We start from the raw sequence: 27,929 nt of genomic DNA on the forward strand, positions 1-27,929 counted from the left end.
TAGGGATGTTCTGGAAACTTGTGGGGAGGGAGTGTTTGTCTCAATGAATAGGGGGACAGCGTTCCTGGCCCTTGAGGGGGGCCCTCCCAGGGACGCAAGCTTCTGCACAGGTCCTGTACAACCCAGGATTGCCCTGTACCCCACACGGCTTCCAAATGTCTGGACATTCATTCTGTGAAAAACTTGCTGTCACTACAATTGTCTGAGACTGGGATCTAACGCTGCTTTACATATAACCACAAATTCTTTGCATAGCTTTAACGTACAATGGATTTTCCAAGAATGTAATGCTGCGTGAGTAGTGGGAAGGTTATACTTTGTTTTGTTTGGAATTTTCCAAGAATTGCTCATCATTTCAAAACCACATCCTAGACACTGACAACACTTGTGCTTGACCAGCTGATAAGGAATGTCTGTGTCCACTGGCATTTATTATGCTGTGTCCCAGTGAGTCTGCTTATCTATCAACCCATCTGTCCACACATCCATTCACCTATCCATCCACCCATGCATCCATCCATCCATCTATCCATCCATTCACCTATCCATCCATCCATCCATCCATCCATCCATCTATCCATCCATCTATCCGTCCATCTATCCATCCAGTCACCTATCCATCCATCCATCCATCCATCCATCCATCCATCTATCCATCCAGTCACCTATCCATCCATCCATCCATCCATTCATCCATCCATCTATCCACCCATCTATCCATCCAGTCACCTATCCATCCATACATCCATCCATCTCTTCATCCATCTATTCATCCATCTATCCATCCATCTATCCATCTAGTCACCTATCCATCCATCCATCCATCCATCCATCCATCCATCTATCCATCCAGTCACCTATCCATCCATACATCCATCCATCTATTCATCCATCTATTCATCCATCTATCCATCCATCTATCCATCTAGTCACCAATCCATCCATCCATCCATCCATCCATCCATCTATCCATCCAGTCACCTATCCATCCATCCATCCATCCATCCATCCATCCAGTCACCTATCCATCCATCCATCCATCCATCCATCCATCCATCTGAATATATTTTCTTAGCCCTTATTTCAAAATGCCAAATATAGGGAAAGAATGTCAACAACATGCAATTGAATATTACCTCATGACTCTCAAATTCAACTGTAGCTGTTATAACAAAACAAACACAAAGTAGAAACAGACCCATAAATACAGAGAACAAACTGATGGCCGCCAGAGGGGAGGGGTGGGGGGATGGGCACAATGGGTGAAGGGCAGTGGGAGATACAGGCTTCCAGTTATGGAATGAGTAAGTCATGGGATGAAGGTACAGCACAGGGAACATGGTCACTGGTATTGTAACAGTGTTGTATGGTGACAGAGGACAGCTACACGTATGGTGAACACAGCAGAATGTGTGATCACTGTGTCATACACCTGAAACTAATGTCATATTGTGTTAAGTACACTTTAACTTTAAAAAAGCCATTATACATAGGTTTAACCACCTAAAAGTATCATTACATCTGAATATTTACATGTTGAAATGTGTATTATAACATTCCTTTCTCCTTTAAATCACTGTTAGCACATCACATTAATTTTTTTCGAATTTTTTCGAATATTTGTGAGGATTGAGTATATTATTTATCCAGCTCATGTGGGGCCATTCCAAAATAGCCATTGTAAAAAGAGGGTGCCCATATTTAGAGTTGGGGTCCTTTCCCCTGAGGGGCTAACCAAGTGGCTGAGGCCGTAAAGAGTGCAGCTCTCGTAGCTCCCGGAGCTTACCGTGTGCTGGTCTAAGGCTCGCCAAGCTTCAGACATTCTCCTAGGCTCCGTGTCACTTTTTGCCATTATCTGCATAGCACCTGTGCTATTATTATTTACTATTTTTCCTTAAATCATCTCACTCTTTTTACTTAAATAAATTTATTGAAAAGAAAGGTAGGGGCCCCTGGGTGGCTCAGTCTGTCGAGCATTCAACTCTTGATTTCAGCTCAGGTCATGATTTCACAGTTCATGAGTTCGAGCCCCACGTCGGGCTCTGTGCTTACTGTGTGGAGCCTGCCTGGGATCCTCCTGCTCCCTGTTTCTCTGCCCCTCCCCCATTCATGCTCATGCTGTCTCTCTCTCTCTCTCTCTCAAAATAAATAAACATTTTTAAAATGAGTAAATAAATAAACATTGTTTAAAAAGAAAAGAAAGGGGGCACCTGGGTGGCTCAGTCTGTTAGGCGACCGACTTCGGCCCAGGTCATGATCTCACGGTTCGTGAGTTTGAGCCCAGCGTTGGGCTCTGTGCTGACAGTTCGGAGCCTGGAGCCTGCTTTCGATTCTTTGTCTCCTTTTCTCTGCACCTCCCCTGCTCATGCTCTGTCTTTCTCTGTCTCTCAAAAAAATAATGTTAAAAAAAAATTTTTTTTTTAAAGAAAAGAAAGGTATAACACTGTCATACACAGAAAACTGAAATTGTTTGGTGTGCTTGTTATTTGTGCTTCATACATGTCAAAATGAATGCTTAGCTGTTTAAAACACACACACGCAACTATCCATCTGAGCGCCACCTTGGATGGCCTCAAATGTTAGTGGAGGCCGGGGCTCCCCAGCTTTGGAAGTACTGTGTCATTTCATGTCACCCTCATGGGACCCAGGACCCCTCCGTGTTTACTCACGAGTGAATGGGAGGATGAAATGGAGACCCGGGGGTCACACTGCAGAGCCACAGTCCTGCGGGACGCGACCCAGATCCGGCAGTTCCCGAGACCCCTCTCGACATCGTGGATCCCAAGAAGGGGCCTGTGTGTTGGGGACCTCGAGCTGACAGCCAAGAGCCGCAGGACTGGAGGAAGGGAGAAAGCAACATCTGGCCTTTGTCAGATTGCATAAGCCGCCGGGCTGGTGGCCAGATGTGGCCGTCGGCCTCCAACAGGAGGGAGACATCAGAGGTTCACCCCAGCCTCCGGGAAGTGCACAGATGCGGCCAGCTGGAGGGAACGCCCAACCGCACACGAGGACTCGGGTCTGTCCGGAAGCGAGGGTGTAAGGGGACAGTGGACAGCCTCCAGCACCCACCTTGCCCCAGAACCGCCTGGAACTGGGAAGGGGGTCCTTCTCCAGTGCTTGCTGAGTGACAGGTACCTCTACAGTCACAGGAGTCCCCCCCCCCACCGCCCCCAGTTCCTCCATGGCTCCCAAAGGAAAGTGGCACCGAGGCACAGAAGGGGTCACAGGCCAGGGAGGCATGGAGCGAGGAGGCTGGGCCTCCTCAGTCCTGGTTTGGAACAGGCAAATCTCTAGTGCCTCCGGGCTAACCCACTTTAAGGGAGAAAAAGCAGTCTCGGGTTCAGAGGCAGACAGAAACCTCGGGGCTAAGTAGAATCGACTCACTTTGTTTTGTTGTTCTTTTATGTATTTTTGTTGCTGTTGTTACTTTCTACGTGGGACGAGATACTGGCTTTCCACGGCTGGTAATCATGTTTCCTAGGAAAGGAAACCTATATTAGTAAGCAATAGGGTCAGTGGCCAAAAAGGTGTGCATTTTAAGAAAGCACGACACCCTCTCACTTTGAGGGTCCGCCCCTCAGTGAGGTGCACAGGAGATGAGCCCCTGATCCACAGGAAAAGCTGATCAGAGCTGGGGCGCCACCCAGGCCTTGTGGCTTCACAATGAGTGCTCTCCTCTCTGTCCTTTCTGGAACAATCCAAGAGCACAAGGTGAGGGAGGAAGCTGGGATCCTCACCCAGGCTCAGGACTTGTCCAGGCCTGACCTACCCTTCATACATTCATGCCCTCATTCACTAATTCATTATTGGGCCACTCTGTCCCTGTGATGCCCAGAGGAAACCTCTGTCTGGTGAGGGACATGTATCATAACAGGACACCTGAGAGCATGTGAGCTCTGGGAGTCCAGGTGAGAGAGAGGGGAGTTCTGAGAGGAAGTGGTATTTGCATTGCAGAGGGGAGAGCAAAGGGCCAGTAGGATTTTCCAGGCTGAACTTGCTGGGCTTGGGGTGCACATTGAAGATGGGGCAATCTGTGTGGCCTTGGGCAAATTGCTCTCTGCACCTCAGTTTCCTCATCTGTAAAATGGCAGTAACAAGAATCACTCCTTCAGGGGTGCCTGGGTGGCTCAGTCAGTTGCGTGTCCAACTCCTGATCTTGGCTCGGGTCGTGATCTCGTGGTCGTGAGATCGAGCTTCACCCAGGGCTCCAAACCACCAAGTGCAGAGCCTGCTTGGGGTTCTCTCTCTCTCCTTCTTTCTCTGTCCCTCCCCAACTCATGCACATTCTCTCTCTCTCTCTCTCTCTCTCTCTCTCAAAATGCACAAACTAAAAAAGAAGAAGAAGAACAAGAAATCACTCCTTCTTAGGGTTACTGGGAAGAATAGAGCAGTTTGCATTAAAAGACTCAGAATGGTGTCGTGTCTGGCACACGGTGAGGCCATACGGGTGTTGGCTGTGGTTGTCACGCGCAAAGGCCCCAAGAGCAACACACAGGAGTTTGGTGGGTCTGGCTGTGCTGTGCCCGGTGGTCATCACCAGTGATGAGGCTGGAGGGTTAGGTCAGATCTTGGAGGACCCTTGATGTTGTGTTAAGGATATTGAAGTTCTTCCTGGTGGCCACAGAGAGCCACTGAAGCATTTTGAAGGCAAGAGACACGGGGTCAGAGCTGACCTCTGCTCCCTTACTGTACTCCCCTACAGTGGCAGGACGGGGATGGGGAGGGAGCAGAGGGACTTGTCCCCACCCAGAGGGCCCTCCTGAGCAAAATGTGTTCTTTCCTCCGTCAGATCTTTGCTTTCAACTTCAGAAACTCCTCCATGGAGGGGTTCAGATATCAGGGGATCTGGACCTCTCCAGTTGGCCATGGGAGCCACAGAGGGCTTTGGAGCAGGGTCAGAGCTGTCTTCCAGAAAATGACCATGATAGCAAGTACTGATGGCCCAGGGGGTGGGGAGGGAGGGTAGAGACGTAACATGATACAGTGTCTGCTCTGTGACCTTGGGACTGGTGTTTCAAGGAGGCTGGACCTGTGGGTCGGTGGGGGGGGGGGGGGGGGGCATAGCACCCAGCTCATTCAGCAAGATGACAGGTGACCCTCTGCCTTGTCCCCAAGCAGTTCCATCTCCTGCCCAGAGCCGACTCAAAGGGACCCATTCTTACGGGAAACACTCCTTAAACCACCGGGCTATATGGCCCAGTCCTAGGGTGGTTGGCTATCAGCTTTCTAGGCCCAGAAAACCCTTTTTTTCTTTTCTTTTTATTTCTAAGTAATCTCTATATCCATCATGGTGCTTGAACTCACAACCCCAAGATCAAGAGTCACGTGCTCCACTGACTGAACCAACCAGGAGCCCTGTAGGCCTAGAAAATTCTAACAAAGCCTCTCACAAACCAAGGTACTCACCGCTGAAGTGACAGATTTGCAACCGATCAATTGAGAGACCTTATCCATACACATCCTATCAGATTGAACCATTTTAAATTCCCCTTTGCAGGTCTAAATCAGCAAAATCAGCCTGGGTGGTTCAGTCGGTTAAGCATCCGATTTTGGCTCAGGTCATGATCTCGTGGTTTGTAGGTTCAAGCCCCGCATTGGGCCCTGAGCCAACAGCCACAGAGCCCGCTTCGGATCCTCTGACTCACTCTCTCTCTGTCACCACCCACCCCCCACCCCTGCCCCTCATGTTCTCCCTTCTCTCTCTCTCTCTCAAAAAAAAAAAAAAACAAAAACAAACCAGCAAAACCCAGCAATTCCATATGGTTCAACCTCTGCTTGCTTCCACCATCTATAAGATGTGGGACCTTCCAAGGCCTGGTGACCTAGAGAATGGGACAACGGAACAAGGCGAGGTCAGGCTTTGGAGAGGAGGGACCCAGGTCCGGATCTCTGCTGGCCCTCAACCACCTGTGACTTAACCTTTTCCTCCTCTGAGAGATATCGACCTCCTAAGTCCATTGAGCAGTACTCAAAACAGCACACATAAGGCCCAGCCCGGAGTTGGGGTGCCCAGTCAGGGCCTGTTCAGCCCTTTCTGGTCTACTGTGACTCCTTTTCTCTGGCCCTGCTGCCCCTGATCTGTCCCCAGAGACACCTGCTGCCTTTCCTCTTCCGCCCAAGCCTCTTTCATTCTGTTCAACCCCAAGTCCTGCCTCCTCTAGGACACCTTCCCTGCTTTGCAGACCCAGCACCCTCCTTGTCTATGAGGGTCTGGCCCCGAGTCCAGTGGGCACTGCCTTGAAGAGTGAAGGGTGTGGACTCCCTGTCACCGAGAAATCCACTGAGGGCAGGGGCTGCACTCCCCCTGCCTCCTTCCCACTTCTGTCCCCACCTGCCCAAACCCAGCATGGGAGTGGCCACACAATAGCATTATAGAATGGCCCTCTGTCTCCCTCCAGCACCCCTGGTCTGGACATGGGATCAGAACTGAGTGATGGGTCAGACTCTCCACCTTCATGTATGACCTCTACTTTGGGGGGCCAAGTGAGTGTTGGCGCTTTTCACTGAGGGCGAACAGAGGGAGCAGACGGAGAAAGACAAGGATACTCGGAGGCATCTGCAATGCCTGTGGGACATCCAGGTTGAGATGCCAAGGCAGCAGTTAAGCTGGGTAAGGCTGTCATAAAACTGGATCCCAGAAGCCAAAGCTGGAGATACATTTGGAAGTCATCAGCTCTTACAGCCACAGCATTGGCTGAGACCCCTTAAAGACTAAATGGATATAAAATTCTCAGGTGGGGTCTGAGGGCATGCCAGCCAGCACAGAGGAGTAGGGAGGAAGAGGAGGAACGAGCCAAGTAGACAAGGAGGAGCACCAGGGAGGGATGAGCTGTCTCCTGGAAGCCACCTGAAGAAAGTGACCAGGTGAGGGAGTAATGTAGTGTCCATTGCCTTCTATATAGTAGTGTTCGTGAAATGTACCCCATGAAATGTGCACTATGGGGACACCGGCTGGCTCCATAGGTTGAGCGTTGAGGATCTGACTCTTGATTTTGGCTCAGGTCAGGATCCCAGGGTTGTAGGACTGAGCCCCGAGTTGGGCTCCACACCGAGCTTGAGATTCTCTTTCTCTCTCTCTCTCTCTCTCTCTCCCTCTGCCCCTCTTCCCTGCTTGCTCTCTCTCTCTAAAATTAATTAAAAATAAACGTGAAAAAAATGAAACGTGCACCATGACGTGTGCACTAGGAAGTGTAGTGTTCATTTCACCGGCCAGATGAGCACTGAGAGGCAGCCATTGGGTCTCGCAGGGCAGCCGTGGTGGGTGACAAGGTGAGATCAGAATGGCATGTGTAGCCGAGGCAGCTCTTTCTAGAAGTTCTGCCCTAAACCGGACAGAGAGAGGGGTGGTAGGTGGGGGAACCTGTATGCTGGGGAGGGTTATTTCATTGGTTGGCTTTCGTTGTTGGTATTAAGGTGGAGATATTACAGCACATTTACGTGACTATGCGAATGACCCTACAGAGTGAATCAGCAGGAAGGGGTTGGGGGGGGGGGGGGGTAATGACAGACTCGGTCAAATACCAGTTACTAGACCAGGTAGCACACGCTCGGCGTCCCTGGGGACACTCTGTTGCTTTGCAGCCACATTTTACTTCTTGGAAAATTCCGAGGCATATCCGCCCCCGTCCCACTCTCCACACTCTGTTCTCAGTGGCTTCCTCTTCCCGAATTCATTGCCTGTGGCCTATAGTCACCTAATGAGAATGGCGGCTGGGCTGGGTCACTCCAGACCTTGCCTCCCAAACTTCCTCCCACGTGGCAGGGCCACGGAGGTGTGGGCCCGGAGCCAGTGGCCTGAGCGTGAATCCCAGCAGCTCCAGAACTGAGTTGTGAGGCTTGAGGAAGTTACTCTGGCTGTCTGTGCCTCTGCAAAATGGGGGTAATGGCAGTACCTACTTCCTAGGGTTGCTGCGAGGAAAATGTTTAAAGCACTAAGAACAGTGCCTGGCACCTAGTAAGCATTCTGAAAGATGTAGTTGTTGTTTTTGGTTATTGTTGGTAATGCACAAAGTTGCACTTGGGGCAGGGTTTCCAAGACTCAAGTGGCTGTGGGCATGTGGGGAGAGGAGGGACCAGGGTGCCAGCGCTAGCCTATACTAGGAAACTTGTAAATAAGGGCTGGGTCCCTCCGTCTCATATTGTTTGTTGAAGCCCTTAAATAATTTAGGGGGAAAGCAGCATTTCAGAGTGGGAAGACATAGATATTGTCAAGTTCGGCCTCCAACTCTGTTCAAAATTCCAGCCCATTGAAGTCCCTTACCTCCTTACATACCTCCTTGGCCCAGAAGCTCATTACCTTACAAGACAGCCCATTCTGTTCTTGGTCAGCAATCCCTGTGAGAAAGTCATTCCTCACAGTGAGCTAAAACTGCCTCCTTCTGATTCTCCAAATCTCATCTTTGCTTCCCCCTCCTTCTCTCCTTCTGGGCAAGCATCGCCCTCTGGGGCCATAAAAAGGCTACTTGTCTCCACCTTTGAGTCTTGGAAACAGTGACCCCATACCCTCGTGTCTTCTCTTCTCCGGGCTGTATGAGCCTTTGGAAACCTCACATGGCGTCATGCTTAAACAAGAATACCCGCCCATGGCCTTTTCACACTGACGGCTGCCAAGCCAGATCCCTGTTCTCGGCTTGCATTACAGGAGCTTGAATACAGGACTTAATCAGTCAGAGTTATTGGCTCGTAAAGCACAAAAGTTTAGGGGCTCCTGGTTGCTCAGTCGCTTGAGCATCCAGCTCTTGATTTCTGCTCACGTCATGATCCCAGGGTCCTGGGATCGAGCCCCGCATTGGGCTCTGCACTAAGCGTGGAGCCTGGTTGGGATACTCTCTCTCTCTGCCCCTCTCTCCCAGTCGCGTGCTCGTGCTCTCTCCCCAAAATAAAAAATTTTAAAAACATACACACAAAAGTTCAGGGTTACCCCTGATCCAGCAACCCAAATCATGTCATTAAGGACGTCGTTTCTGTTGTCATCTTCAGGCTCTCTCTGTAGCTCCCTGCATCTCCAGCCGGCCCCCTGGGCTGTCACATCTCCCCTACGTGTCCTCAGACCTCACCAGGCAGGGAGCCAGCGGGTCCGCGAGAAACCCCAGAAGACAGTTCCTTTGGTCTCATTGGCTACCTGCGCAGGCCTGGGCCAATCACGGTGGCCAGGGATGGGATCATGCTAATTAGCATGGGGAGGAGCCACACGCCACGCCCTCCTCTGAGCAGACTAGCTACTGGTGGTAGGGGTAGGTGAGCAGGTGAGACATCTGGGTGGCAGTCGGGGAAGCTGCCACCAACGGGGAGGAGGTGCTGGGTGGCCCCAGGCGGCCGATGCCTTGCTCTGGGTCCCGAGTGCAGTCCCGCAGATCCCCTCTTGTTTGGCTCAGCAGACAGTCCCCCCGATGCTGAATCCACCCAACAAACACTGGGCACCCACACCTGCTAGGACTCTCTGCAGTGCCGCGTCCCCGTGTCCCACTCACTCTGGAACGGCTGCTGTCGTTTCCCTGACACGCATGCTGGCCAAGCTGGCTCCTCTGAATACTCACACAGGCCTGATCACCAGAACGCAAGCAGAGATGGGAGGACCTCAGAGGTCATCGGCTCCAGCGACCCATCTACAAAATAGGGACCAAGTCCCACTGCCACTTCCTCATTGGCAAGGCCAGGGCTGGCACCAAGGCCCCCGCTTCATCCACGGTGTCGTGTGGCTTCTATCTTTACAGTGGTCTGTGTGGGCAAGGACTGACCGGTGACTTCAAACAGCAACTCCTGAACTGAGCAGAAGGGTCCTCGGTTTCCAATAATACTTGGCCCCGGAGAGATCCACTGAAGTGAATCTGCACAAAATGGGACCAAAGAGAGTGGCCTGTGTCTGATTTGACTGAGGCTTTAACTTGAAAAATAAACCCAAAATGTATTAAAGTGAGTTTCTTGTGCTACTTAGCAGATAAAACCAGGTGATGTTTTCAACTACTTATTCCTTCTTTTTTTTTTTCCATTGTACCATGTATACATAACATACAACTTAACCATTGTAGCCATTTTTTAGTGCACAGTTCAGTGGCCTTAAGTACATTCACACTGTTGTGCAACCATCCCCCCACCCATCCACAGAACCTCTCTCATCTTCCCAAAATGTAACTTTGTCCCCATTAAACACTAACTCCCCATTCTCCTGGCCCCCAGCCCCCGGCACCCACCCTCCTACTTTCTGTCTCCAGGAATCTGAGTGCTCTAGGGACCTCACAGAAGTGGGATCATACAGCATTTGTCCTCTGATGACTGGCTTCTTTTGCTGAGCACCAAGTCAAGTCTCGTCCGTGTCGTAGCGCGTGTCGGTATTTCCTCCCTTTGGGAGGCTAGATAATATTGCATTGTATGGATAGATCACACTTTATCCATTCATCCATCAGTGGACACTTGGGTCACTTCTACCTTTTGAATCATGCTGCGGTGGACAAGGGTGTGTCAACATCTGCTTGAGTCCCGGCTTTCAGATCTTTTGGGTACATACCCAGAAGTGGTCTGCCGGGTCACACGGCAATTCTATTTTTCACTTTTCACTCCTTTTTTAAAAGCAATCTTCATGACTGTAGGACAGTGTATTAATTCTTAGATGTAGACTGTTTCCAGGTTGATTATATTCCTTTTGGAATAATTTTCCCAACAAAACTGTGTGAAAACACAATGGGGCGTCCTTAACGTCACATTTTCTTGTTGTTGCAACTTGGTCATGAGGAGGGTCTCTTATGCAAAAATATTCGAGACTTTTGATCGTTTTTCTAAGGGCTTTTCCCAGTCCCCCGAGTCTCTTCTGGTGCTCCTGGACCTTCCTAATCCTGTTGATTTTTCTCTTGTTCTGTTGTAAACTGGCCCAACTCTGCCACATTCCCACCATCAGTAGCTTTGCCTGTGAGTCCCATGGTTCCCCAGTACCCCTTCAATGACACCCCCACAGCCTCTTCTTTTCCAAGATGTGAAATTTCACTTCACAGCCCTTTCTTTTCTATTGGGCTGTTACATCCGACAGGGAGAGGTTGAGTAACAACAGATTCTGAAGAGATGAAAGACAGATGTGGGTATAAAATGAAAGAGGAGGAAAGGACTAGTTTAATAAGCAGCCAGTTCATTAGTGAATATTTTCATGCTAGGATAGATTTGTTTTTCTTTTTTTCCCTTGATTTTGTAAGGGCAGTGACACGGACCCTGAAGATTCAAGTGAGGACCTTAGAATATCAAGAACATTGATTGATGAGGGTGAAGTAGGTTCTCCAAAGCCCAATTAAAAGTAACTGAAACAATTAAGACTTTTAAAAAAAATCTCTCCCATAATAAGAAGTCCCGCGGTGGGAGGTCCAGGACTCTCAGCAGCTGAAAGATATCAGGGCTCTTGTTCAACTACTCCATAATTCTCTCAGCCATTTCCTCATGGTCACAAGATGGCTGCCAGTGCTTCAAACATATCCACACGACAAAGTCCAAAGGCAAGAAGAAAGGGCATTTTCTTTCCTGATTTATTTTTAGTAAGGGATAAAAATCCATTCCAGAGGCTCCCCAGAAGATTTTTCCTTTAGCCTCCTTGGCTAAAATTAGATTGCAGCCTGTGCCTTAGGTGCAAGGGACACTGGGACAGGGAGTGTCTGTCATGGAAGTCTGACTCTAACATCCTGGCCGTTGGGTGGGGAGCCAGGAAGGTCAACCACAGGGTCTTCTTCAGGCACATCATAGACAGCTCACCTGTGCAGAGTAAGCAGTGGCAGAGGGTGGGTCCACATCCCACACTGCCGGCAGGAAGCTGGCCAAGCCCCCTCCTCCCTCTCAGCACCTGTGTCTTCTCCCCTGCCCACAGGTCAGAGGGCACCCAGCTCCCAATCTCCTCACGAGGCAGCCCAGAGCCAGAAGCCAAGAGTGGTGAACCTGAGGAAAGTGGGACCAGAAGCCCAGACACCTCTCCAGAGGGAGCCTGGCAGTCAGACAGCAGCTCCGGGAACAGACCCCTGGACGAAGGTTTGTCCCTGCACACAGTGTTCGCTGGGCTCAGCCATGGGCAGGCACGGAGGGGCCGCTGGGTGCCATCTTTCCCGTTTATCTTCAGAGCCCCTTGCCTGCCCCTGCCTTGGGCACCAGGACGTGTTAATGACCGTGACTGTAATGATACCACACACACACACATGCATATATACATGCACACATACACAACACACATACACACAGCACCAGGAAATCCCGAGGACGAGAAACAAACCGTCAATATTGGGAACACGATTCACGCAACCAAAACGTCATGGATCAGTCACCTCAACCCTGGTTCTGTTTGGTCCGGGACAGTTTCTTTTTTTTCTTTTTTAACATTTATTTATTTTTGAGAGAGAGAGAGACACAGAGCGTGAGCGGGGGAGGGGCAGAGCGAGAGGGAGACACAGAATCCAAAGCAGGCTCCAGGCTGTCAGCACAGAGCCCGACGTGGGGTTTGAACTCACGAACCATGAGATCGTGACCTAAGCCCAAGTCAGACACCCAACCGATTGAGCCACCCAGGCGCTCTGGTCTGGGACAGTTTCTATTGAAACAAAATGCAAGGGCCCTGAGCCCACCCAGCTGGGACAGTCAGGCTGGAGAGACGGGTGTCCCAAGGCAGGATACCTGAATCAGTGGTTCCCAAACCTGCCAGGTGGCCCGGATCACAGATGCCCAGGCCCACCTCAGATCTGCTGCTTCTGATTCTCCTCTCCCTCTACGGGGGAAGGCATGCACAGCTTTGCTGCTCAGGCTACTGTCTGTCTGCGAGGGTCAGGCCATTGTCACTGTCAAACTGGCCCGAGTTAGATGGAAGGTACTGTGCAGGGAATTAATCAAAAAGTCCAAGTAGGCTTTGGGCACAGCCGAGATGTCAGCAGAGCTGCACCCCTTGCTGCCTTGCCTTCGTGGACCCATCGTGCGGAAGGCGCTCCCCTCTTACTGACCAGACAGCCCCCAGGAGCTCCAGACCCACACCCTCCAACTCCCAGGCCAGGGGAATGCAGGCCCTTCTCTTCCCTGGAAGTTTGAATCAGATTTTGGCCTGATTGTCCTCGGCCCGCCCTGGGTCTGCTGCCCTGGCTGAACCAGTCCCGTGGCCGTCTAGTCTGCACTCTGCCTGGCCAGGCTGGACATCTGTGTCCCCGGGGCTGGGGTGGAGTGGGGAGGAAAGGGAGGGCTCCCCTGGAGAGATATTCGGGGGCTGTCCCCCCCCCCCCCCAGAGACACAGCCTGATGCTGGGTGACGGGACACCAGGAGGCCACAACCGACCCGGGGTTTCTGATGCACAGCCAGACTGGGGGACACCAACCAGACACAGCCATGCTGGGGATCACACAGAGTCACGCGTATGACTGCTCTTCCTCTGCATCCCCTGCCCCCCCGCTCGAGTGTCAAAGGCATGCAGCCCCCTGCAAGCTGAAAACCTGTTCAACCTGGTGTGTGTGCCAGCAGAGCCCCAGCCCCCACCCCACGGCTTTCCTGGCTGGGATGGCCATATCCTCAAATGGGAATAATATTGCATCTCTGAGGGCACAGACAGGTCCCGGCTGGTTGTGTCATCGTAGAAAGCGAAGAAGAAAAAGGGCTTCTCTCTCTCAGGGTCCCTGGGTAGAATGTCAGGGAGGGGCTCCGGGTGGCCGGCTTGGCTCCTGGTGGAGCCTTGGTGGCTTCCCCCTGGGGCAGGCTGTCTGGTTCCCTCCCTCTGTCCCTTGTCCCCACATCCCGTGTTTCTCCAGCAGTGGACGGGCAGCTGTTCCGCTCAGTGGAGGGCCAGGCCGCCTCCGACGAAGAAGAGGAGGCCCAGAAGTGTCAGGAAGAGCAGAGGTCACTGGCCAAGGTCAAGATGCTGCTGGCTCGCCTCTCCAGCTGCAGGAGTGGGTATGTGTGCCACGGGGGGCGGCGGGGGGGCGCGAGAGGCCCAGAGCCCCTTCACACAGTGACAGAACTTGAGCTTAGGAGGCTGACAGGCCTGATTCTGTCCCCTAGTCCATAGGAGGGAAGTGATCAGATGCCCCGCCCCCCACCCCCGGCATGTGCGGGGATGAAATGAGGGGACTGGCAAAGGCACACTTTGTGAGGGGCTTTAATGACCATTGGTGTCTTCTCAGTCCCCTGGCCGCTATCCCAGGACATGGCCCACAGCTCCGTGTAATTCCAGGACATACCAGACCCTTCCTTACCCGGTCGCTCCTGCGAGAAACAGCGTTTACGGTGCCCTCCTCCAGCCTGGCCCAGGTCAGGGGCCTTCTGACTCCCCAACTTATGTAATCCTCATAACCACCCTAGAGGGGAGAAAGACCCAGATGCCTGGGGCACCTCAGACAAGTCTCCTGACTCCTCTGAGCCTCAGCTTCCTCGTCTCTAAGGCAGGCAAGAGGTTTGTGAAGATTTGTTGTCAAGGCTATAAAATGCCTAACAGGTGCCTGACCGCAGTAGGTACGCCACCAAGGGGCAGCGCTGATGTTTATTATTATCTTGTATGGTGCTCTCAGCTTTCCAGGACTATTGTCACCACCGACCCTTAAGTCAACAACAAGCATTTATTAAGCACCTACTTCATGCCAGACAAATCTGGAGGCTCTGAGAGAACGGCAATAAACAAGACAGCAGCCCTCCTCTCCTGGAGCCCCTATTCTAGTGAGTGGTGACAAGTAGGAGGAAAATAAGGTGAAGCAGCAGAAGAGGGAGGGGCGAGGAGATGCCAGGAAGGCCACTCTAAGAAGGTGCTATTGGAGCAAAGACCTGAAGGAAATGAGGGAAGAGCATTCCGGGAAGAGGGGACAGCAAGAAGTGCAAAGGCCCTGAGGCATGTTGGAGGGGCAGTGAGGAGGTTTCTGTGGCTGGAGCACAGTGAGTGGAGATGGATGACAGGGAGGCCAGGGAGATCAGAGGGGCACATTGGGTGAGGCCTTTGGCTTTTCCTCTCAGTCAGATGGGGAGCCATGGGAGGGGTACTGACCAGGGGGTGTCATGGCCTGGCTTTTAGACTCGGTGGCAACACCCCCTTTCTGAGGCTGGAGCAGACTCTGGAAAGCAGCCCCACAGTGCTGGTGCTCTCCTTTGCTGCAGGTGTGATGAACAGACAGCCAAGAAGCTCGTGACTTACTTCGGCCACTTTGGCAGTGCTGACCATGCCTGTACCCTGGGGGAGCTGGAGGCTCGCATCGCCGTGCTGGTGGAGCAGACCCTGGGGACACCTGGGGAGGAGGTCAGCTGAGCCCCAGAGGCCGAGGTCTGGACCAATGCTAAAGTCTCTCATAGCTGGAAGAACCCTGAGGGATGTCAGCCAAGTCCTGTGCCCTGTTCACAGATGGGTAAACCAAGACTCAAAGAGATTTGTCGTAGATTTAACGAAGAATATTTTGGTTGCAAGTTAAAGGAACCGTCTCAGAACAGCTTGCGTGCAAAATAGGTATTTGTTAGAATATGGAGCTGGCAAGAACAGCCGAGGAGATGAGCGTCAGAAACAGCTGGATCCAGCGACTCAGACTAGATTGTTGCCACCTATCTGCTCTGTGTTTCTCTTGGCACTGGCCTCATTTCGCCCTACTTCAGAAAGGCTTCCTCCGTATGGTGGGGAAAGGGACCACAGCTCCAGCCTCCCACTGGCCCACCTAAGAAAGCCCGGGGGGATAAGAGCCCAATATACTAAACCTCAGGGAGGAACGCCAACCGGCCCAGCCTCGGTCATGGGAGTGTCCCTGGGCCAGTCCCTGTGGTAGCCGGGCAAGATTCAGTGATTAGCAGCTCCGTCAAAGTCAGATGAGGGGGAGGAGGGACACTGCCCCCCAGGAGAGTTATGGAGGGTAAGGGAGGGAGCCGACAAATAGCACCAACAGCCAATGGCGAGGTGTCTCCATTTCAATGAGACCGCTTGGCCTTTTTTCTCATCTCTCCACTCCGAGCAACTTCTCCATCCCACAGTAATCAAGTGTGGAGTGCTACTGAGAGTCGCCATTTCATTAAGCCCCAGCACATTGCGCTTTTGCCAACTGTCGTTTTGAGAGAAGATCGTTTTATGTTTATATACCTGAAATTCTAAACCCATGCTGTCTTTGACATTGGTCTGATGCAGTTCCACAAGGCATAGCCACCACCCCTTTTCTAAGTAAATTTCCAGGAAGTGGGGATCAGGAGAGTTACTGAGGCACACGAGCTGTGTCCCCAAGCCCACCTTCCAGGCCCGTCTGCAAGGAGGCATAGGCACCACGCCTTCTCTGTCCTGCCCAAAGCCCAAAGAGGACTCAGAGTGTCCAAGGGCACCACGTCTTCGGCTGCTTCTCTTTCCCTCCATCAGTGCGAAGAACAGGGACCACCTTACTCCTGGCATCCCTGCTTTAGAAAGCAGATAGCCGTGTGACACTTTATGACTGCCTGGCATCTGCCCCCTAGTGGGTATTCCAGTGGATACCCACGGTCTCAGTGCTCCCCTGGCCAAGGGTGGGCCAGTGACTCACACTGGCCCAATCAGGCCCCTCTCCTGAGGCCTTCCATCTTGAGAGAGATGGGAGAGTTGCTGGAAAGTGTTCTTCTCAGCTCTGGCCCCTGGACAAGAGGCCTGAGACCGTCCTACTGTCTCAGCCCCCACTGCTGCCCCATCCCTGAGCTTCTCCAGCCACCGGTCTGTTCTGGGAATGACCCATAGCCCACTAGTGAATTTTTTTTTCTGTTTAAGCTAGCCAGAAAAGTTTCTGTTGCTTGCAACCAAAAAAAAAATTTTTTTTTATTTAAATTAAAAAAAAAAAAAAAAATATATATATATATATATATATATATATATATATATATATGAAAAGAAAGCATATGCATAGAGAAGGGAAAATGAAGTTCTCCACTAGAAACCAAAATATGCATATTCTCACATTAACCCAACACATTGTGCGACCTTAGGCCAGACATGCAGCCTCTCTGGGCTGTGGGGGGGGGGGGGGGGCAGAGGGGGCCAGATGACCTCTGAGAAAGGGTCAAGGCAAGCTGTGGGTCCTGCCCGGAGACAGCACGGTGAGTGTGGGCGCTGAGTCCCCGTTGGTCCCCACAGGCAGAGCTGCAGCGGAAGGTGGAAGAGAATGAGCAGCTGAGGCTGGAGCTGCAGATGGTGGAGACAGAGAGGGTGCGGCTGTCCCTGCTGGAGGAGAAGCTGGTAGACGTGGTGCAGCTCCTGCAAAGGCTCCGGGACCTGGTAGGCTCACAGGAGGTGGCCCACCCAGGGCAACGAGAGGGGCTCTCAGAAGGGGGCACCGGCCTATGTTGGGCACCTGGCTCTGAGCTTTCCTCACATTAGGCAGGTGTTATCTCCACTTTCCAATGCAGAAAAGGAGGCTCAGGGAAGGTAATTAAAAACAAGAGGAGGCTCTCTAATTTGTTCTATAAAGCTAACCTAACTTTGATTTCAAAACCACAGAAGGATGAATATAAGAAAGGAAAATCATAGGGGAGCCTGGGTAGCTTAGTTGGTTAAGCATCTGACTTTGGCTCAGGTCATGATTTCAGTTTGTGGGTTCGGGCCCCGCATCGGGCTCCATGCTGACAGCTCAGAGCCTGGAGCCTGCTTCGGATTCCATGTCTTCTTCTCTTTCTGCCCCTTCCCCACTCACTTGCTTTCTCTCTCTTCTTCAAAAATAAATAAACATTAAAAAAAAAAAAAGAACAGTAAGGACCCTCCTTTACCAGATAAGGAGTCTCAGCCAAGTACGTCTCACAAACCTCACGGATATTGGTGAAATGTTAGAAGGAATCCTTCTAAAGTCAGAATCAAGACCAACATGACTGTCCTCACTGTCTGTATTCCAGCTAGTTGTTCTAGCCAATGCGATAAGACAAGAAAAAAAAAGAAAAGGTGTAAGGATTAGACAAGAAGACATTAAGCTATCAGTAATTATATATCATATTCATCTACACAGAAATACCCAAGAGAATCCATAAGCAAATTATTGTAATTTCTTGGCAAGGTGAATGATAAAATATCAGAGTACAGAAATCAAGCGTGTTCCTAAATAGCATCAGCAAACTATTTTTAAAAAAAATTTTTTTGAGGGGTGCCTGGGTGGCTCCATCAGTTAAACGTCCAACTTTGGCTCAGGTCACAATCTCATGGTTTGTGGGTTCGAGCCCCGCATCAAGCTCTCTGCTGTCAGCACAGAGCCTGCTTCGGAGTCTCTGTCCCCACTTCTCTCTGCCTCTCCCCCAACTCATGTTCTCTCTCTCTCTCTCTCTCAAAAATAAATTAACATTTAAAAATTTTTTTCTTGAGAGACAATTAACTTAGAATTACAGCTGCTGTAAGGTGAAAGTGGGATCTGAACCCGGCTTGCCTGAGTTTTAAGCAGGCTATTACCTGTGCACCAGACTGCCTAGGATACAGAACCAGCAAGGCCCAGGCCAGATTAGCACAGCCTGGGAGAAGAGCTGAGGGGCAGTCAGCACCAGCAGGCAGCTTCTGGCCATGCAGCCTGTGGGTAAATGCTGGTTCTTCTGCCTCCTTGCTGGGTGGCTATGGCTGAATGTCTCATTCTTTCTCAGCACTGCTTTTTTCACCCATTAAAAGGAGCCTAATAATATAAGCTGTTGCAAAGGTTACATGAGACCATGCATAGAAATGCTCTGATTCATGTTTATTTCCCAAGTGCCTACTTCTCCTTGGGCACATGAGTGGTAATCCACAAATATGTGATCTTTGATGGAATGGGTCCCGCATACCACTCGATCCACCCACCAAAAGTCTCTGAGAAGCCCAGCAAGCAGTGTTGCCAGCCTAGGGTCAGGGGGCCAGGAAGGGTGGGGGGTAGTGACTCTCTGTGCCCCAGGGAGCCATACAGAAGCCTGTAGGGGCCACCAAGTCCGACCCGCTGAACGAGGACACAGCAGCCACAGTGCAGTCCAGCCCTGTCTCTATTTCTTTTTCAGAACATATCGAAAAGAGCCCTGGGGAAGATTTTGCTGAACACGCTGGATGCTTGCAAGGACCCCACACATGGTAGGAGATCTCTCCTGTCTATCAGAGCCTGGACAGCATCTGACGGTAGCCTGACTCAGCACTGTCTGTCCTGAGTGTCTTGTCTGCAAAATTCCACTGTCATTACCACCCTGAAAGTACATAGACAGGAACAGTTCAAAATGCTATTTGACAAGAGCAGGGGAACAGAAGTCCTGGGGAGAAGAGCCCAGCAGAAGCCAGCAGGGCCAAAACCCCCAAGGGAACTGGGCAGGGTTCCCTGCTCTCAGTTCAGTCGGCAGGCTGACTATGGGCCAGGCTCTGGAGAGGCATCTCACATGGTTTTAACCCCCTGCGTCATGACAGCAGCCCAGTGAAGAAGGTTCTGTTATTGTGCCCATTCCACAGATGGAGAGACTGAAGCACAGAGAGGCCAAGTGCCAGCTGCACCCAAAGCCTTAGGTCTCTCCTTTAAGCACTGAGCTACATGGTCGCCATTTTTAGATAAAGTTCAGGGGCAGTAAGATTACATCAGTGCCAGATTGTGTCTCGTGAAATCAAGACGAGCCAGGTCAAGCTCTCTCCTCAAAGGGCCTCACACGCTAATGGGATGACCAACGGGTCATAAGCCTTTGCTCGCTAGCCTCACAGGGCATTGCTGGGCAAGGCTTGGGTATGTCTAGCACCTGGAATGGCCCCTGGAATCGAGAGGGAGGTCAGAAATTATGTGCTAGGAGCCGGCTTCTCTGGGGTCCTTAGTGGGAGTGAGACAAGAGAGGGCTGGGGAGGCCCCCAGAAAGAAAAGTGGCTCTGTGGGCCATGGTGAGCAAACTGACATGCCCTCCCTGTCTACTCTTCCCTTCCAGAGGGGAGATCTGGACCCTCAGCCATCCTGGACGCCCTGCACACGGCTTTGGCTGGCTGTGAGCTCTTACGGAGAGAGCCCTCGGCACCAGCCTCCACGGCTCCTGCACTCGCCAACCCCCTCCTCATCTCCTGCTGAGGCCACTGGCCCAACCTGTGGGCACCTGGGTCAGCCCGACCTCCATCAGACCAGCCTCCATGTCAGCCTGACCAGCATCACATCTTCAGAACCCTGGAGACCCAGCCTCCTTCTGAGACTGGACTTAACCCCAGAGCCTCCCACGACAGAGCCTGACAGACATCCTTTCCTTTCGTTCCTCACAGATTCCCTTGCGTTCCTGCTGCCAGAGTTCACGTTCAAACCCTGGGGCTGCTGGATCAGCCCATACCTGCTGCTGCTTCCCCTGCCCTCAGTGCAGAGTTGCCTACATTCATGCACAAACCGGCCCAGAATCCCCTCCCTGGGCTCCTGGAGTCTATTCCCCTTCCAGCACTGCCCCCTTCCTGTCACCCATGTGCCTGATGCAGGCACACTGTGCCCAACCTCCAGGCCACACAGGCTGGGGAAACATAAGGAGGGGGTGACCACTGCAGGCTTCCAGGTAGAGGCTGCCCTTGAACTAGCTCTAGATGAGAGGCAGGATTTCGATGGACAGAGAGAGGAGAGAAGGACATTAAATGCTAATGTGAGGAAACAGCAAGAGCAAAGTGTGGGGCCAGAAAGGGCCCCCATTAGTACAGTACCTGGAACACCTCTTTCACAAGCATGCAGTGGATACTGGGTTTCATGGGGTCACAGGAGAGAGTAAGACAAGCTGCCCGTTCTCACCTACCTTAACATCTCATAGGAGAGAAAGATGCGTTGGCAAATAGCGCAACATGCATGAAATCAGTGCTAAATCAAGGTAAAATAGTTACTCAGGAGTCCAGCCTAGAGGGGTTCATCCGAGCCAAGGAGGGCAGATGCACCACAGAGGGGAATGGCAGGGGTGAGGCCAGGTGCCTGGGGGGACAGTGGCAAGGTCGGGAGTGGGGGAACCCAATAGCAGATGAGGATCCGGGACTTGCTTCCACAGGCGATCAGGAGCCACTGGAGGATTCTGAGCTGCCCCATGGAGCATGGATGGAGAGGAGGGAAGAAGAGGCAGCTGCAGGTCCGTGGAAGGAAGGCGGCACCAGCAGCTTGGGGCCAAAGCTACAGGGACACAGAAGGGGATCATGGGAGAAGAAGGACCAAGGGGTACCCAGGGGGAGCCTGGGAGCAGCAGACACTCCAGGGCAGGGCAGCAGGGACTGGGGACAGACAATGACCGACCTCCTCTCTGACCTCAGACACTCAGCACCTTGGATGGGGCCAGAAGGCATCAGGGAGCCACTGCAGGCTCCTAGCAGGGTGACACAGGCCCCAACCCAGTTTCTCTATGGTTCCTCTGGGAATGGAAGGAAAGAGACCAAGGCCAGTGGCCATTCCAGGGGGCCACCTCACCCCTGGTCCTGTCAGATGAGCCAGGCTTTTTTGAGAAGGCCCCTAGGACTCTTCAGGGGCCAGTGGGCAGGGAAGAGCCTTGAGGAGGCTGGTCTGAGCCCTGAGGAGGGGGCTGCCCCAGCTTGCTCCTCTCAGCTCAGCCTGAGCCCACCAGGCCCGCCTCCCCCGGCTGTGCTGCTGACTGCATGACCCAGGTTGAGCCTCACCTGTGCCCCGCCCAGTGAGAAGGGCCAGCTGTTCTGTATCCTGACCATGGCAGCAAGCATAGGACACTACACGTGTGTTAAGATTCACAGACCTGGAAGCTGTCCTCAAAAAAGTCAACTTGACCGTTATGTTAATAAAACCCAAGAGCCACCGGAAGACACATTCCTACAGTGCCTCCAGGTCTAGCCACCTGAAATCTGCAGACAGAGGCACAGAGGGCTCTCATAGGCTATAGTCACAGTAAACTTCATCCTCGGGATGTCCCTCATTAAAATCTGCTCTTACCAACTGCCCGGCCATCTGTGGTTCATCGCCACACTTGTATGCCCCTCAGCTCATTGGAGGCAAGTTGAGGTGGATTAGGATGGAGAAGTGCCCAGAGAGCATAGGTGAGCTACCGGGTAAATCAGCATCCAAGCCTGGAGCAGGCCTGTTTTCGGCCCGTATCTCATGTACTTTCTACCACAGCCAGCTGTCTCTGGCTAGGAAACTCTGGGCTCGCTAAGGGTTTGGGGTCTGGTTTAGTTAGGGTACAGGCTAAATTGCCTTGATAAAGAGACCCCAAAATACTCTGGGTCTAAGAGGATAGAACTTTACTTCCCTGCTGTAAGAATCCAAAGGTGCGTGGTCCTGGTTGGCAGAGCAGCTCTGCTCTATGTGGTCACCCACGGACCCAGGTCCCTTCCACTTTGTGGCTCTGCCATTCCATAGAGTGATGTCCTCCCTTGCACTGTGGAAGCCAATTCATCAGAATTGTATCTGCCTTCCAACCCATAGGAAGGAGGAGAGGGGAAGGGAAGGAAAGGCTCTCTGGCTCACAAGGTTTCTACTTACACCCCACTGGCCATGCCTAGCTGCAAGGGAAGCTGGGAGATGTAGTCTATGGCTGGGCAACCATGTGCCCAGTTTCCAGTCCAGCATGTAAGGAGCTTGGGAGTCATCAGCCCATCCTAACGACAAGTAAAAAGCTGAACAAGCTGGAAATTCAACAAATCCTCTTAAATCCACGAACGTCACAGGACAAAGGCTGCCCCCCAAATTGGAGAGACAGACTGCCAAATGCAGAGAATCACAACTTGCCAAAGCAGAAGCCACCTTCTCAGGAACCGGTACCAGAATAGGAAAAGCTCAACTGTGATTGACAAATTGGTGGAGGCTCAGTGTGGACAACTATGAGAGTTAAAACTCCAGGGTGACCCAGTCACGGAAGGGGTGGAGTCCCACACCTTTGTGAGCTTTACCTTCTGAAGCTCTACCAGGTCCTCACAGTGAAACTCAGAGAGGAAAAAAACCTGCTTCTCACAGTAGAAGGGAAAGTAACCATGTTGAAATATGCCAGAACACTCTGTTTTTCTTAACAAGGCCCTTAAGAGAAACTATTTTGCCAGAGCTTAACTTATTGGGGTTTTATCAGAGCCTATATTAATTTTAGACAGAGCAAACTTCAGAAAAGGAAAAATATTGAGGCATTATGTAATGCCTCTTTTTATAATGATGATAAAGGGTCAGTTCTCCAAGAAGACATAACAATCCTTAATGTATATGCGCCTAACAACAGTGTCAAAATATATAAAGCAAAAACCAGTAGAACTACAAGTTGAAATGGATGGATCCACTATTATATATGGAGACTTCAACTCCCCTTTAACAGAAATGGGCAGATCCAGCAAGTATAAAATCAGTAAGGACACAGTTGAACTCAACAGTACCATCAACCAACTGGATCTAATTGATACCTATGGAGGACTTCATCCAGAAAATACAGAATGCACATTTTTCTCAAGATCACATGGAATATTCACCAAGATATACCATATTCTGGGTCATAAAACACACCCTCACAATTTCCAATGTGTTCTGTATGCTCTCAGACCATAATAGAATTAAACTAGAAATCAATCAACAAAAGTAGGTGGAAAATATCTGAATATGTAGAAATTAAACAACATACTCCTAAATAACATGTAGGTGAAAGAACAAATCTCAAGAAGACTTAAAAATGCTTTGAGCTAAATGAAAATGAAATAAAATCTACCAAAATTTGTGGGATGCAGTGATTACAGGGAAGTTTATAGCATTGATGCATATATTGGAAAAGAAAAAGATGTAAAATCAAAAACCTAAGCTTCCACCTAGGAAACTAGAAGAATAAGAGCAAATTAAGTCCAAAATAAGCAGAAGAAATAATTTTAAAAATTAGAGCAGAAATCAATGAAATTGAAAATGAGAAAACAATAAAGAAAAACAATGAAACCAAAAGCTGGTTCTTTGACAAGGTGAATAGATTCAATAATCCTCTAGCCAGGCTAATTGAGAAAAATAGGAGAAGACACATATTGCTAATATCAGACATGAATGAGGATGTATCACGATGGATCCCATGAACATTAAAACGATAATAAAGCAATGTTATGAAAAACTTGAAGTCCCCAAATCTGATTACCTAGATGAAATGGCCCAATTCCTTGAAAGACACAATTGGCCAACACTCACACAACAAGAAATCTGAATAGGCCTGTATCTACTAAAAAGGTTGAATCAGGGGCACCTCACTGGCTCAGTCAGTAGAGCATGTGACTCTTGATTTTGGGGCTGTAAGTTCAAGCCCCACATTGGATGTAGAGATTACCTAAAATTAAAATCTTTTAAAAATTAAATAAAGGGATTGAATTAATAATTAATAACCTTCCCAAACAGAAAGCACCAGGCCCCCAGATGGGTTCACCGGTAAATTTAAGGAAGAAACATTTAAGGAAGAAATTCTTCCAATTTTCTGCAATCTCTTCCAGAAGATAGAAGCAGAGGGAATACTCCCTAACTCATTCTGAGGCCAGAATTACTCTAATACCAAAATTAAACAAAGCTATTACAAGAAAATAAAACTACACGGGATGCCTGGGTGGCTCAGTCTTAAGCGTCCAACTCTTGATTTTGGTTCAGGTCATGATCTCATGGTTCGTGAGCCCCATCAGTTCGAGATCCCATCAAGGCTCTGCACTGACAGGCTGCATGGGATTCTCTGTCTCTCCCTCTCTCTCTGCACCTCCCCCACTCATGCTCTCTCTCAAAAATAAATAAACATTTAAAAAAAAGAGAGAAAAATACAGAGCTACATCATGAACACAGGTGCAAAAGTCCTCAAAAAAGTAAATCCAACAATGTACAAAAAGAATTATACACCATCACCAAGTGGGATTTATCCCATGTATGCAAGGCTGGCTCAACATTCAAAAATCAACTAATGTAATCAGCACATTAACAGGCTGAAGAAGAAAAAAAAATCTCATGATTATATTAATAAATGCAGAGAAAGCATTTGACAAAATCCAACACTTATTCATAATAAAACACCAACCCATCAGCAAACTAGGCATAGGGAACCTCCTCAACTCAATAAAGAACGTCTACAGAAAACCTACAGCCAACATCATACTTAATGAGAGAAAAACTAGATAATTTCCAACTAAGACCAGCAACAAGGCAAGGATGTCCCCCTCTCCTTTTCAACACCTTATGTCTCCCACCATTCCTTTTCAACATCTTATTGGAAGTCCCAGCCAATGCAATAAGACAAGAAAAGGAAATGAAAGGTGCTATGGACTGAAAACTTGCATCTCCTCAAAGTTCATATGTTGAAACCCTAATCCCCAGTGGGATAGTATTTGGAGCAGAGGCCTTTGGGAGGTAATTAGGGCATGAGGGTGGAGCCATCATGATAATTAGTGCCGTTATAAGAAGAGACCTGAGACTGCTTGCTTCCTCTGTCTCTCTGTCTCTGCCATGCAAGGATACAAGAAAGTGACCGTCCATAAACCAGGAAGAGGGCCCCCACCAAGAATCCAATGATGCTGGTACGCTAATCCAGCCTCCGGAACTGTGAGAAATGTTTGTCGTTTAAGCCCCCCAGTCCATGGTGTTTGTTATTAGCAACCCAAACTGATTAAGTCAAAGATACACAGATTGGAAAGGAAGAAACACAACTTTCTTTGTGTGCAGGTGACATGATCATCTAAGTAGAAATCCTAAAGAATCAACAACAGCAACAAATTGGAACTAATAAGTGATTATAGCGAGATTGCAAAATACAAGGTTAATATACAAAAGTCATTTGCTTTCCTATATACCATCAATTAACAAGTAGACCTTGAAATAAAAAACACCACACCACTTACATTAGCACCCCCTAAAATGAAATACTTTGATATGAACCGAGCAAGATATGTGCAAGATCTACATGAAGAAAAATACAAAACTCCAGTAAAAGAAATGAAAGAACTAAACAAATGGAGGTGTATTCCACGTTCACAGACAGGAAGGCTCAGAAGTATCAAGACATCAGTTCTTCTCAACTGATCTCTCCATTCAGTGCAGCCCCAATCAAAATCCCAGCAAGATATTTTGTGGATATTGACAACCCGATTCCAAAGTTTATATGGGGAGGCAAAAGGTCCAGAATAACCAACACAATATTAAAGACAAGGACAAAGTTGGAGGACTGACACTACCCAACTTCAAGACTTACTATAAAGCTACAGTAATCAAGACATACAGTGCTGGCAAATAAATCACTGGAACAGAGTGGAGAGCCCAGAATAGACCCACACAAATATAGTCAGCCGATCTCTGAGAAAGGAACAGAAGCAGTACAGTGGAACAAAGATAGATTTTTCAATAAATGGTGCTAGGACAAGTGGACATCCACATGCAAAAAAAAAAAAAAAATTTAGACACAGACCTTACACCCTTCATAAAAATTCAACTGAATCATAAACCTAAATATAAAATGCAAACCTACAGGGGCACCTGGGTGGCTCAGTCGGTTAAGCGTCCGAGTTCGGCTCAGGTCATGATCTCACAGCTCGTGGGTTCAAGCCCTGCGTCAGGTTCTGCGTGGACAGCTCAGACCCTGGAACCTGCTTCAAATTCTGTGTCTCCCTCTCTCTCTGCTCTTCCCTCACTCACGCTCTGTCTCTCTCTCCTTCAAAAATAAATAAAAACATTAAAAAAAATTTTTTTAATTCAAACCTACAAAAACTCCTAGAATGTAAAACAGGAGAAAATCTAGACGAACTTGAGTACGGTTATGAGCTTTTTAAATATAATACCACAGGTGTGATCCATCCAAGAAACCACTGATACTCTGGAATTTGTTAAAATGAAAATCTCCCGATCTGAGAAAGACACTGTCAAGAGAATGAGAAGAAAAGCCACAGCCTGGGAGAAAATACCCGCACAAGACACATCAGATGAAATTATTATCTGAAATATACAAAAGAACTCTTAAAACTCAATAATAAGAAAATTAACCACCTGATTTTTTTAATGAGCAAAGACCTTGAATAGACGACTCCCCAAAGAAGATACAGAGGAGGCAAATACACGTATGAAAAGATGTTCAACAACATGTGTCATCTGGGAATTGCAAATTACAACAATGAATTCCACTCCTCACCTACCAGCATGGCCAAAATCAGAAACACTGACAGCACCAAATGCTGGTGAGGATGTGGAGAAACAGGCATTCTCGTTCCTTGCTGATTGGGGATGCCACTCTGCTGGTTGGGAATGACACAAGGGCTACGGCCACTTTGGAAGACGCTGTGGCACTTTCTTAAAAATTTAATATGTTCTCACCATACGATCCAGCGGTCACACTCCTTGGTATTTACCCAAAAAAGTTGAAATGTACATCCATACAAAAACTCACACAGGGATGTTTATGGCAGCTTTAATCATAGGTGCCAAAACTTGGCAGCAGTCGAGATGTCCCTCAGTGGGGGATCGGATACATAAACTGTGGCACATCCAGACAATGGGATATCATTCAGCACTAGAAAGGAATGAGCTATCAAGCCATGGAAAGACATGGAGGAACCTTAAATGGATATTACTAAGTGAAAGAAGCTGGTCTGAAAACACTATATACTGTCCAAGTGCATCTATAGGTCATTCTGGAAACGGTAAAACTTCGGAGACAGTAAAAAGAGTGGCGGTTGCCAGGGGTGCAGCGGGGAGGGATGACAGGGTGGAGTGCAGAGTAGTTCAGGGCAGAGAACTATTCTGTATGAGCCCATGGTAACAGGTATGTCTGTCAAAACGCGTAGAACGAACAACCCCAACAGTGGACCCTAATGTAAGCTGTGGACTTGGGGAGGTGGTGGGGGAGGCTGTGCATGTGACAGGGGGGCGGGGAGTATAGGGGAACTCTATACTTTCTGGCCAGTTTTGCTGTGAACCTAAAACTGCTCTAGAAAAATAAAGTCCACTTAAAACTAAATAAAGGAGGGGCGCCTGGGTGGCTCAGTCGGTTAAGCATCCGACTTCGGCTCAGGTCATGATCTCGCGGTCCATGGGTTCGAGCCCCGCGCCGGGCTCTGTGCTGACAGCTCAGAGCCTGGAGCCTGTTTCAGATTCTGTGTCTCCCTCTTTCT

The 27,929-nt window shown here is 49.6% G+C and overlaps 1 protein-coding gene across 1 annotated transcript in view; it reads left to right on the forward strand.

The window, feature by feature from the left end:
* EFCC1 (EF-hand and coiled-coil domain containing 1) overlaps positions 1-27,470 on the forward strand; it is a 48,144-nt gene extending 20,674 nt beyond the window's left edge. The window contains exons 4-9 of the mRNA XM_081790697.1: positions 11,840-11,997; positions 13,750-13,888; positions 15,080-15,218; positions 17,049-17,189; positions 18,914-18,983; positions 19,808-27,470. Coding sequence (XP_081646823.1) covers positions 11,840-11,997; positions 13,750-13,888; positions 15,080-15,218; positions 17,049-17,189; positions 18,914-18,983; positions 19,808-19,944 — 784 coding nt within the window. The 3' untranslated portion in view covers positions 19,945-27,470. The remainder of the gene's footprint in view (positions 1-11,839; positions 11,998-13,749; positions 13,889-15,079; positions 15,219-17,048; positions 17,190-18,913; positions 18,984-19,807) is intronic.
* Positions 27,471-27,929: the final 459 nt, after the last annotated feature.

Source organism: Panthera onca, chromosome A2, assembly GCF_046562875.1.
Source record: "Panthera onca isolate mPanOnc1 chromosome A2, mPanOnc1 haplotype 2, whole genome shotgun sequence".
Taxonomy (NCBI): domain Eukaryota; kingdom Metazoa; phylum Chordata; class Mammalia; order Carnivora; family Felidae; genus Panthera; species Panthera onca.